General features: G+C 43.5%; 1 protein-coding gene across 3 annotated transcripts in view; it reads right to left on the bottom strand.

Annotated features, from left to right (window-relative positions):
- cux2b (cut-like homeobox 2b) overlaps positions 1-12,488 on the bottom strand; it is a 95,656-nt gene that overhangs the window by 4,052 nt on the left and 79,116 nt on the right. For all 3 annotated transcript variants that reach the window (XM_004567330.3, XM_004567331.4, XM_004567332.3), the window contains 13 exons: positions 11,854-11,902; positions 11,024-11,128; positions 8,192-8,383; positions 8,027-8,085; positions 7,886-7,934; positions 7,290-7,389; positions 6,316-6,945; positions 4,311-4,409; positions 3,289-4,127; positions 1,484-1,649; positions 1,022-1,327; positions 736-924; positions 360-636 (listed from right to left, as the gene is read on the bottom strand). In XM_004567330.3, coding sequence (XP_004567387.1) covers positions 360-636; positions 736-924; positions 1,022-1,327; positions 1,484-1,649; positions 3,289-4,127; positions 4,311-4,409; positions 6,316-6,945; positions 7,290-7,389; positions 7,886-7,934; positions 8,027-8,085; positions 8,192-8,383; positions 11,024-11,128; positions 11,854-11,902 — 3,060 coding nt within the window. The remainder of the gene's footprint in view (positions 1-359; positions 637-735; positions 925-1,021; positions 1,328-1,483; positions 1,650-3,288; positions 4,128-4,310; positions 4,410-6,315; positions 6,946-7,289; positions 7,390-7,885; positions 7,935-8,026; positions 8,086-8,191; positions 8,384-11,023; positions 11,129-11,853; positions 11,903-12,488) is intronic.

Below are 12,488 nucleotides of genomic sequence, written 5' to 3'. Positions count from 1 at the left end.
TTATCACAAAATTAGATTTACATATTCTTGCTTTGGCTCTTTAGGTTTTATATTTCAGAAATCAGGACTTGATTACTCAAAAAAAAAAAAAATACACGTCTATTTGTCTATTTTCTTTCTACTGGATGTAGACAATAGAAAGAAAATAGTTCCTAAATGAAATTTCTGTAATGTCTCTTGCCATACTATTCAAGAAATGGCTCTATAGCAGTTCTCTTCAACACTGGACAACACAGCTCTGGAAGCCAGAGAAGAAAAAACAGATTTTGATTGTAGTGTGAGCTGTCCACCTAAAGTAAATATACAGTAATAATAAAAACAACAAAAACAGCCATCTGTAAAGGTTACAAAGGACTGGCCTGTAGTTATGAAACCAGTTGATGACGGTGTTGGTTTTGAGGTTGAGCTGCGACGCCAGCATCTCGATGGTGTTTTGAGAAGGGTAGGGCTCTAAAAGGTAGGCCTTCTTCAGGGCATCTTTCTCTTCGGCTCCCAGCACCACCCGAGGCTTCTTCGCCTGGCTGTAGGGGCACAAGTCCAGAGAGGCCAAAGCCGGACTCACACACTCAGAGCGAGTGCTGGGCGAGTCGCTGTCCGAGCCGGTGCTCAGCAGGCCGTATCGCCTCTTCAAATAGGCTGGAGGGCAGACAGAGACATGCAGAGTATGGCATGCAGAGTACAAACGTGTCAGAATCATGTCCTCCGTCATATTACAGAGTAGACTCTGGTTCCCACCTTTCTTCTCCATCTTTTTCATGGCCCTCAGCTTGTCTACATTGTGAGGATCGTTGAGCCACAGCTGCATGCGGACGAAGGGCTCCCTGCCTTTCAGACTGAGCTTGTGCCATGGTTTGGGTCTGGAGAGCAGGTCAGACACCGAGCCCTGCGTCAGGCCCAGGATGGTCTCCCCAAAAAGACGCTGGCCTGTGGAGAACAAATACACACAGGTGTATAGTTGCTATGGTGTCTTTAAGAGGTGTTTTGGGGAGTTTTTTATCCCAAGTTGTGAACTCAGACCCACCTAAGTTATTATCTGTTAGCACCTCTTTGACCTTCTTGGTGATGGCATAGGTATCTAGCTCTGGAGACATGGCCACCAGCTCCTGGATGCCCAGTGGGTTTGTGGGCTGATGCAAGGTCATGAGGCTGGGAGTGGATTTCACTCCCTCTGGGTGGGTGGACAACCCCAAGCTCAGGCCCTCTGGCTGCTGGTTCTCTTTACTGCTCTCCATGGAGAGACTCACAGGCTCTACCAGGGGACTTGGGTGGCTGTCTGCTGGGCTGGGAGGTGGGGATGGTGAGGACTGGGCCGTCACTGGGCTTTTATCTGTAAGTAGGAAAGAATAGTCACACCAATCGAATAAATAAATACACGCAGTTGACTATGTAAGCTGTGTGTGTGTTTTTGGGGGTTTTTTTTAGTTGCAAAGTTTCTCAAGCAGTCTAGATATTCTCAAGCGTGTGTTGTGAAATGCAGACTCACCCTGAGTGTGGCCCTGGTTTGGGGGCTGGTTAAGGCTCTGTCCTAGCTGATCCAGTAACCACAGCTGCATACGGATGAAGGGCTCCCTGCCTTTCTGGGTCAGCTTGCTCCAGGGTTTGGGCCGAGACAGCATATCACTCACGCTGCCCTGAGAAAGCCCCAGCACCTGGAACACAAACACTGGTTGATATATTTATGTCATTGCTCACATCAAATGTGTATGTTGCACAGAAACGACTGAAGCTCCAAGTTATTATTGTGAAAGATGGAAATCTGTTTGGTCATGCACTTTCCCCATACAACCACTGGAGGGAGACAATGTACTATAAATCTTCCTGTTTAAAGGTTTAAGTTCGATTTGCAGCACACCTCATATTTGATTATTTTCATATGTGATTTATATTTCTGCGATTCAAATGCGCAAATTTCTGTAGTGATAAATTTTCTTCCTTTTTTTTCCCACATGATCGTATATTATAAAAATAAAAAAACTGCTGCACCGTCTTCAGCTTTAGTGGGACTTGCATTAAAGATATTTTACAACAGTCATATCAACACAGCAGAGAAGGAAGACAGCACCTTTCATATTACTCGAAAAAAACCTTTGTGACACTCGTTATATTTTATCCACTCCAGACAGAATAAAGTGATATATCACAAAGGCTGCCTAGGAAGACACCCAGAGGGATTTTACCGACAATAAAGGCACACTTTCTGGGGCTTGAACTAACAAAACTGATACAGAGTCTTCAGTAGCTCATTTCAGGGAAAATGCAAATAAAAACACACCGTTTTTAAAAAAAAAGATTTAATCTTCTGTGTGTTTGTCACAGAAAATATAACACCTGGGTGAAGGAAAACGAACACGTTCCGCTCAGCAAAGAGTTGTTGAAAAGATGACTTTGGCTGAAAAGTGAAAGAACGTTCCAGCAACAGATCCAAACTCAGAACCTTTCAGCTATGCAGCAGTAAAAACCAGACTGAGATTATAATGTTATTCATTTAAGGAACACCCGATAAAAATTAATTAATTAATAAAAAATAGCCGTATTTCCCTCAGGTTCACACCACAAAAGTCCCACAAGCACATTGCACCACAAATGTAACTCTGAAAGAGATGAGCTGCTCAGATGCCCTCCCAAACCACTGTGACAGCTAGGGAGAATAATATGGTATGGTAAAACTTGCGGGCAGCCTCTAAAAGGTTTTTCAAGGGCACGAATGACAACTCAACCAAACGCAAGCCTCTCAGCTAAAAATGTTGATGGTTAAGAAAGAGATGTGAGAAACTAGGATTCAAAGGAAGAGCAGCAAAGCAGAATCTATTGCTGTCTGACATGTGGGGGAAAGCACCTGAAGGCTTTTTAGGACAATGTTGTATGCAGAAAGTAATAAAAAGGCAAACTTTTAACCGTTTTTTTACAGGGCATATAATGTCAAGACTTCACATCATTATGTCAAGTTTGCTGCAAGAAATTCTAAAGAGCGGGCTAAAATTCTTTCACAGAGACGTCAAATACCAGCGCCGTATTATGCAAAGCTCTGAGCTGCAGATACGGCTACTAAAGTGTCGGGACCTGTTATTAGGTTTAAAAGGAGTCCATTACTTTTCCACATGGATGAGTTTCATGTTCTTTTTTTAACATAATTAAAATGTGTTTTATGTTTACTGAGATCACCTCAGTCTAATATTTCACATGCTCTGAAAATCTGAAAAGTTTAAACTAAATATCATTTTTCTTCTTTTGTATTTGCAGGCTGTTTCATTTGCAGTATGCGTTTAATGTGAAAGGCCGACATCTGACCTTTTCACCAAAGATCCTCTGACAGATGCCATTCTTTGCCAGCTTCTCCTTCACCTGCCGAGTCAGCTCGATGGTGTCCACCTCCCGGTACATGTACATCTCATACTGCTCTGGTGTCAGCGGGGGCACGGTGGGCTTCAGTGCACGGGGGATATATGCTGGATAATAGGAAAGGCGTCCCGGGCCGGGTCCTGGGGACTCCCCGCTTACCGAGGTATCTGATTCCACCTTCACCTCCACCGGCCGGCTCAGGCCCAGCTCGTCCTCGGCAGCAGAGGCCTCCTCACTGTTGGGGAGACCCTCGCCGTTCTCCAGACGCAGCCACGGCCGGGGTAAGGTGGAGGGCCCGGAGGAGGAGGAAGACAAGGAAGGGGAGACCGAGCTGAAGGGCCGAGAGCTGCTTCCGCCGCCGAGCACCATAGATCCCCGCTCCTGAGACCAGTGCTGATCGAAGTAGGTGCCCGCTTCGCCGATTTCTGATTTGACTTTGCGGATGATGTTCTGGACGAAAGCGGCAGGGGAGAGGACGCTGAGGGGTGTCTGGGGGCTGCTCACGGGGTTGGCTGTGCACACTGTAATGCAGCCCCCTTCCTCTTGCTTGATGGAGATGGGTAAAGGCAGGCCCCTGGAGCGCTCGGGGGGCCCCAGACGTTCCACCTGAACTCCTGAGCTAGCAGTCGAAGTCCTGCCGCACACTTCCATCTCCATCAGGGCCTGCTGCTGAGCTTCCATCTCCCTCCTGGCCTGTTCGAGGATGCTCTTTATGGTGTCGTCAGAGCTGCTGCCAGGCCCGTTACTGCTTCTGCCTGATGAGCTGTTTAGAGATGACTTGACATCACCTAAACAAGAAAAACACACACGCTGACACTGACGCACACTCAAAGCACCTTTCCTTTCTAATCTAGATGCATTCAAGTACTGATCAAAATATATAATAGAACTCATTGTGCATAGAAAAAACCAAAAACAAACAATCAATAGGGCTTTTAAATATGACTTATGACTCGAAGCTTCATCCTCACCCCTCTGGGACTGGATCTCCTTCTTAGCCTGCTCCAGGATATTCCTAATGGCGTCGTCTGACCCAGTTTCAGGAGTTCGGATGCGTGGAGTGATGCTCCCTGCCACAGAGGGTAACAGAAAGAGATGGAGATAGAGAGAGAGGGAGGAGAGAGGAGGGGGTGAGTGGGATGGTTGATCAGAGAGCAGTTCCAAGGCTTTGCTTTTGACTGGTAGATCAATGGCTGCCTTTGAGCGCGTGCTGTCTGAGGTTGCAGTATACGGGAAGCTCAACTTTCAAAAGCTGTGAATCTAGGGAGAAAACAAAGTTTAAAAGTAACACTATAAACATGGCAGAGGAAACCGTGATGAAGTCAAGGATGAGGGCCAAGTAGATTTAAATGTAGAAGGTTTAAATGTGCACAGGTCCAGGAGCTAAGCCACCAATACATCTGCTTTAAAAACCTCTGCGTACATAGTAGCACAGAACTGATGAAGCTTTTCAGTCATATATTGTATACGAATGCTCATAACAAACATCAGCCATCAAGTTTCAAATAACGAGGTCAGAATATCCAGTTGTGTGAAGCCTTCAGACAGTTTTTTCTACTTCTGCCTCTCATTGATGTCAGTGAGAGAATATTTGCCTAATATGGTCATCACAGGTACACAGCTCTGCTTGCCACTAAGCCCAAACAACATGTCTTTCAAAGATTTTGATTGGAAACAGCAACCAATCAGAAGACAGCTGGCTTAAAGGGAAGGGGAAGCTAAATAAGGATTATTTTGAATTATACAAAGTTAGTCTAGGAATAAAAACAGGGACGTGCAAATTAGTGCAATAGGTCCCCGCTAAGCATTCTGAAATGCACTTTGTCTAAAAACTTATTTTATGAAGAATATTTCTGGATACCATTTGTAGTCTGCTTGCAGTGCATGTTCAAGCTTTGGCTGCATGCAAGTAAACAGTCTGTATGGAGAGCCAAAGAGGAATGGCTGTACCAAAATGCCTTTAATAACCACAGTTATCTGATGATGATTTCACTTTTTATTAGCTTCCCCCCCATTTATCTGCATTCAAAAACAATGAACAGAGCACAGAACAGAAGTCTTAGCACACATATCCGCTGGCTGCCGGCAGTCAGCAGACTAGCCTAATGGTTTCCAGACTGGTACTTCTTTAATTAATTTGATTATTTCATCGTTACTGTAAAATATGACCTTCATTGTGCTTCATCTATCGTCATGTATCAGTGCAGTGGATGAAAATCACTGTCACTTCTAACGTTTGATCTGCAAGCCAGCGGTCTTCAAATTATGCTTAAAACAAACTTAAATTGCCAAACTTTCTGACGCTATGTCAGCTGTTGTTATGTGCTGTAATGGTATTGTGTATTGCACTTTATACATCTGTGTGTTGCAGCACGGTTTTCATTTAGTCCGTGTCCTGTCACGGTGTCACGGCTGAGCAGCCGATGTGCTTCAGATGCGAACCCAAATGCAGACACAGGAGAACAGAGCTTGAATTCAAACAAAAAGCGAGCCTTTATTTGGCTGATGGCTGATGGAAACATGAAAACTATGATAAACAATGACTTGAATGACAGACTATGATTTACTATAATGTGGATAACAGACGATGAAACGCTGAACACAGGAAGACTGAGGACTTAAATACACACATGAGGTGATCAGGGGAGGTGGAAACACATGAGGACACAGCTGACTAGAATTAAACATAATGAAAACACAGGGGAGAGTAAAACTAACCACATGAACACACACACAACTTCACAATAAAACAGGAAACTAGACATGACAACACTAAGCTTACAGACCTAAAACACATGATAAACTAGGCAAGAATCCAAACATGGAAACCAAGGAAACAATAAATAATGGCTGCCTTTAACCTAAGCTAGACAGGAATAACACATGATCACAAAGATAACATGAGAAGAATACAAAAATAAACTCAGAGCGATGGGTCAGAGACCCAGGCTGTGACACACAGTAGTTAGCACTCACCTCTCTGTCGGACCTGGATGGTTCTGAGTGCCAGAATGTTCTGTTCATCAGACAGAAACTGCTTCATCTTAATAAAAGGTTCTTTGCCTTTCACAGTCAGCTTCCTCCAGGGTTTGGGTCTTGCCAGGATCTCGCTGACCGAACCCTGGGACAGGCCCAGCACATAGTGGCCAAACACTCGCTGGCCAATATTATGCTTTAGCAGCTGCTCCTTCACCTGGAAGGCGATCTCCGCCGTGTCCAGTTGGTCATCGTCTCCTGCAGTCGAGCTGCCGCTTTCTGACTGGTCGCTGGGCAAGCCGGCATCAACGCTGCCCGCCCCCACAGGCCCTTGTGAGGCTGACATAAGCGCGACTTTGGCTGCATAGAGGGCGGTAGGGAAAGCCATGAGGCCATCCTTTTTAAAGTGTGGAGATAACAGCTGTTTGTGGAGGATGTGGTCTCCTGACAGCCGGTCCCCGGAGCACGGCGACACTGAGAAAGGCCGGGGGAGATCATGGCTGGAGGAGGAGCGGTCCAGGGTGGGGGGACCGGGGCTGGGGGAGGCACGACTGTCCACCTGAGAGGAGGATGAGTGGGATCCGGGCGGCCTGCCTATCTCCCTGCCTGCATCCTCAGAATGGTCATCATCTGGTGACAGAAAAGCCATCTCACTCAGGACACATGGGATGTGTACAGCTACATGGCTTTAACAATGAAGACCTAACTATTATTCAGCTTATAAAAGATATTTCCTGAATTAAATCGCTTACTTTATACCCTTGCAAATCCAGACTACATTATGCAAACTCAGTTTAAGCACAGAGATTTAAATGTGGAAGTAATCAACTATAGAATCAGCTGCCCAGTGAGTGCCAAACAAACAGGCAGTATTTGGTAGATGACAAAACTCAACACCTTTTAGAAACTAACAATCTCTTAGTACTAGTTTTCTTTTAACTTTATAGGCTAAAAAAAAGAGACATTTATTTTACCATTGCTGTGTAGTATTCGGGTCTTATCCACCAGGTACTTGTGAGATGGAAGAAAGGCCTCTTTATCCAGCAAAAGAGCCTCTGCAGCCTTAGCAGAATCCTACACACACACCCACACACACACCCACACACACACCCACACACAAAAGCTGTTAATTCTAGATTAATCAATTGTAGTGGCTGCCGATATCCTTATATTGGATATAATGGATGATGGACCAGTGATGCATTCAATTGCACTGCTGTAGTTTTATTCTCTGGCACTAAGGCTACGTCCACACTAGCTTTAGATTTGAAAATGGCGTTTTTGTCTGAAAACGCTCCGTGTCCACACTAGCGTTTTCAATCGTTTTCACAGAGTTGTGTGTCCACATTGAAACGGCCGAAAACGCTTACGTTCCAGTACTGCGCATGCGTGAAACGTAAGAAGATTCGACCTGCTTCATTTCTGTCTGCCGCTTATTTACTTTCCCGCTCTCTGAAACGTCACGGCAAAATGTTGAGGAAAAGCACCGAGTTTTTTTAAATGGACTAACAATGAGGTGGAGTTGTTGCTGTGAGTAACACAAAAGTACAAAGTGCAGGAACATGCGTACCTGGGATGAGCTGCCATTGGCTGAAGCCAGCTTCATTACCTTTAGGATACTACGGCGAAAACCAAAAGAAGCACAGTCATATATTTAGATGTACATTAACATTACTATGAATTACTGACACGTTCGATATCAATCAACCACCTGAGTTCAGTTTTAATCTCTTCATAGTCCATCTGGGATTGCAGTTTAGCTTCTAATCTCTGAAACAAAAACACAGAAGGATAATATTTTCCTCTGAATTAATAAGAGATTCTGCGGACCGAGGACTCTTCCCCACATTTCCCATCATGTTTCCCAGCCACTCACCTCTATAGCTTCTGTCTTATAGGCTACCTGGCGCTCCAGCTCTAGAATCTGATTGGCTGAGGTTTCTTGAACTTCCTGCAGTGTGAACTGCAGCCGCTGAATGTTTTCGAGAAGGCGGAGGATTTCACGGTCTTTAGCCAGCAAGGCAGCCTCCAGCTGGGAGGGCAACACCTCTCCCTTCTCGTTCTTCTCCTGACAGGGTGACAGGAAGATGTGACAAAAGGTGTGAGAGTGAGGGAGAGGAAAAAAGTGATAAAGGGAGTGAGGGCAGCCTGTGAATCACAACCTCTGCTGTGGTAATGAAAGGTGAGAGAATATGACTTCTGCAAAGATGATGAGGTTGCAATTAATAACATATTATAATTCATCTCAGAGACTGATAAAAGACAACATTCAATATTTCTACACCAATTAAAAAGCCCTCTGGCAGGGATTTCATAATTTCATAATCTGGTGATCTGTACAGAACAAAACGTCAAACGTGGTTTGAACATTTTAAAAAGGTATGTGTACATAATACGTTTTTAAGGTGCTCTAATATCTAGTTAATGACCACTTTGTTAAGTACGCCTGGTCAACTGTTTGTTAATACAAATGAATTAATCAATTAATAACATTGCAGCAGCTCAGTGCATTTAGACATTTGGGCATGGTCAAGATGACCTGCTGAAGTCCAAACTGACCATCAGCCTGGGGAGGAAACATGATTTAAGTGACTTTGACCATGACATCGTTGTTGGTGCCAGACGGGCTGGTCTGAGTATTTCAGAATGACGCTCTACTGGTAATTTTTCTACACAACTAACTTTAGGGTCATTCTCTGTAAACCCTAGAGAGTGGCAGTGGGTGAATATGCTTTATTGATGTCACAGGAGAATGTCCAGACTGCTTCAAGATGATAAGGCAGCAACAGTAACTCAAATAACCACTTGTTACAACCAATGCAGAAGAGAATGTCGAACTTGAAGAAGTTAACAGAAGATTGAAAACAACATTGCCTAATCTGACCAGTCTCAAGTTAGATGCGATATTTGGATGGTAGGGTCAGAATTTGGCACGAACACCATGAAAGCAAGGGTGGACCATGCTGCCTTGTATCATTGGTTTAGGTTGGTGCTGGTGGTGTTGGTGTGGGAGACATTTCTGATGGCTGCTTCCAGCAGAATGAAACACCATTGCCCAAACTTAAAATCACCTCAAACTGCTTTCTTGAAAACAACAATGAGTTATCTGCGCTCAGAAGTCACCAGATCTCAGTCCAATAGAGCACCTTTGGGATCTGGTGGAATGAGAGATTCACATCATAGATCTATGATGTGAATCTCTCAGCAGCAACTGTGTGATTCGTTGTCAATATGGACCAAAGTCTCTGATGAATGTTTCCAGTGCCTTGTTGAATCTCTGCCATGAAGAATAAAGGTGTACTGATGTGTGTGTGTTTATCTAGCTGTTGTGTTACATGTTATGGTATAAACTGTAAAAAAAAAAAAAATGGAATTAACAAATTTGTGATTATTTTATTAGTAGTAGTATTACATCAACATTATTTGATTGATGTGCTAACATGTGAACTGAAAATGGTGTCAAACATAAGACCCACAGGCAAAAATCCAGCCATTGCAGGCTTTGCAGAGTGAAACAATTGGACAAAACACATGGAGTTACTTTTAGACTTTTCACTGTATTTTTCACCAGAAATGTTACATGTGGTACTAACTTATTCTTATGAAGGCATTTATGGCTGTTTGTTATCTTTTCTAAGTTGCAATTTTGAGGGCGGGGCTCTGGGGAGTCTAATCCATGTCCGATAGTGTTCCTTTGTTTGTTTTTTTAAATCCAGGTATGCTGGTAGTGTGTTTGGGATCATTCATCACTCCATGAGTTTCAGTTCAGTAGTCCAGTTCTAGTGTAATTTAGCTAACCTCAGCCTTTTCTCCTGGTTTGCGTTCCTCAAACGGGCTTCTTGACAGCCATCCTTCCACTGAGACCGTTTCTGTTGACGCTTCAGTGAACAATCGGCTAAAAGGTCAAGTGTATCTCTGAGGTCTTGTGTCAGACTTTGCTGGATTTGTTCCTATTTCTGAAGGACATCACTTTCAGACACCATTCATCTGTTATAGATTTTTTGTTGTAGGTTTTTTAGACCAACTAGTACTTTTATTCTGCACCCATTTCCTCTATTTGCTAAGGACACACTGCCCAGCATGCTCAGATATGCCAGGCTTTCGACTAATAGCTGTAAAATTTGTAAATCACCTTGTTTTAATGGATTCAACTTAAGAAATGAGAACATGTGAGTGTGGCTGCTAGTAACAACGTGTCTAAAGATAAAACTTAAAATGGATTTTTTGCTGAGCTGTGTATTTTATGATATATAAACACGATAGCTTGAAAATATTTGAATGAAATCTAATCACATCTATATCACATTTGACCTCTGCTCTCTCGTTTCCACGTGTGCCTTTCTTTCAAGTTGACCCAAAAATCTGTTCCATCTTTAAACAAAGTCACGTGAAAAGAAAGAGAACGAGCTTAACAGTTAGAGCCTAATATTATATTAGAAACTGAAGTTATTCATGTCCAGTTATTTACAAATCAATACCTATTATCCACTATCTACTCCTACATAATGTTTTTATACAATACTATTCAATACTATGGTCAGGTACAAGGACTGGATTGAAAATGAATGAAAATAAAGTAAAATATCTCAAAATGATACCTGCAGTTGACTAATAAATTATTTGTGGCCATTAAAAAAACAAAAACAAAAGAAAAAAATAATAAGAAGAAAAATAAAGTATTTTACACCCAACATGTAACAGTTCTTACCCTGCTAGTGCCCTTTGCTGGATGGCAGCTCCCTGCGGTGACGCTGTGGCCACTGGATAGCTGTTCCTTTAGCCTTTCCACTTCCCTCTGAGCCATTTCCGCTCTCTGCGCACAGACACGGCATCACAGCGTTACAGTTTTCATACACCGGCCACATCAATTGGCTAATGAGTTGATCACAGCAAGAGCACACTAACATAGTAAATCAAAAAAAAAAAAAAAAAAAAGGCGCCCTCGCTCAGAATATTTAGCAAAAACCTGAGCAGGGGCCCAAGGAGGTGAGTGCAGCCACTGGTTTATTCTGCTGCGAGGGGTGTTTAGTCAGCCCACTTTATTCCCCAAACTGTTTACCTGCTCTGTCACACCCGGCCTGCTAATTAATGATTCATTTTGAGAACATTTATCTGGGAGCGGTTGGCAGAGAGCAGCAGCAGCAGAGAGAGGGAGAGAACGAGAGCAAGGGAGAAAATCAGAGCAGAGAAGAGGGAAGCAGAAGAAAAGAAGTATCACCAGGACAGGAAGCAATCAAGGCAATGAGATAACTAAGAACCCCGGCGTTCGGCACTCCGGCATCAATCGCGCTCGGCAGTCTCCTGTTCTCTGCTGAGTGGAGCCGTGCTGCCGTAGCACGCCCACCGACCGGGCTTCGGGTTTACATTCACTAATCACACTCTCAGGGCACGGGAGGCAGAAGGGGGGAGGAAGAGGAGAGGGTTGGGGGGGGCACAGGGCGGAGGGTGCCTAATTAAAGCCGAGGCTTGATTACAGGAGTGATTACCTTAATGAAGGAGCATCTCAATCAGAGGAGTGCACAGGAAGACCGAACTCACCTGGTTTGCTTTCTCAAGATTCGCCATGATGCCGTCGACCTCCTCCGCCCTGCAGCACATGCACATCCAGACAGAGAAGGTTTACTGGCGACATATTTTCAGTTTCAAATAAACAAAACAACAAAACCAACTGCTATTACACATTCTGCTGCACACGAAAAAAAATCTGTAGCGTGACAGTCATATTTCAGGAAAGCTATGGCCCTATAACCAAATACTCACCAACAACAGGAAATGCATAATAGAGTTTTGCAGAGTTTTGTTTCACACATATACTTTATACTCAAAACGACGTTCTAACATTTACTACACATAAATCATTATGCACAGAATATTTGGGGAAAAAAACTGTTCAACACACTAGAGGCTAAAAGTCCCTAATGAACTGGCAATTGAGTTTTATCACTGTCTGTATTCTGGCATTTCAGTACCTCAAATTAGAAACTCAGCTGGGATTTTGGAAAAAGTGAGTTTAAATTCCCACCCCCTACAGCTAATATGTTACCAAGCATTAAAAAAAACTATCAATTATAATTTGAGAGACATATTTTCAAAGCAAAGTCCACAATAACAAAAAATTAACTCCCGAACTGTTTATTCCCTCAAAATCATGGAAATATTCTCAATATAATGGA

Source organism: Maylandia zebra, linkage group LG12 (genome assembly GCF_041146795.1).
Source record: "Maylandia zebra isolate NMK-2024a linkage group LG12, Mzebra_GT3a, whole genome shotgun sequence".
Taxonomy (NCBI): Eukaryota; Metazoa; Chordata; class Actinopteri; order Cichliformes; family Cichlidae; genus Maylandia; species Maylandia zebra.
This window is presented reverse-complemented; position numbering and strand designations above follow the sequence as displayed.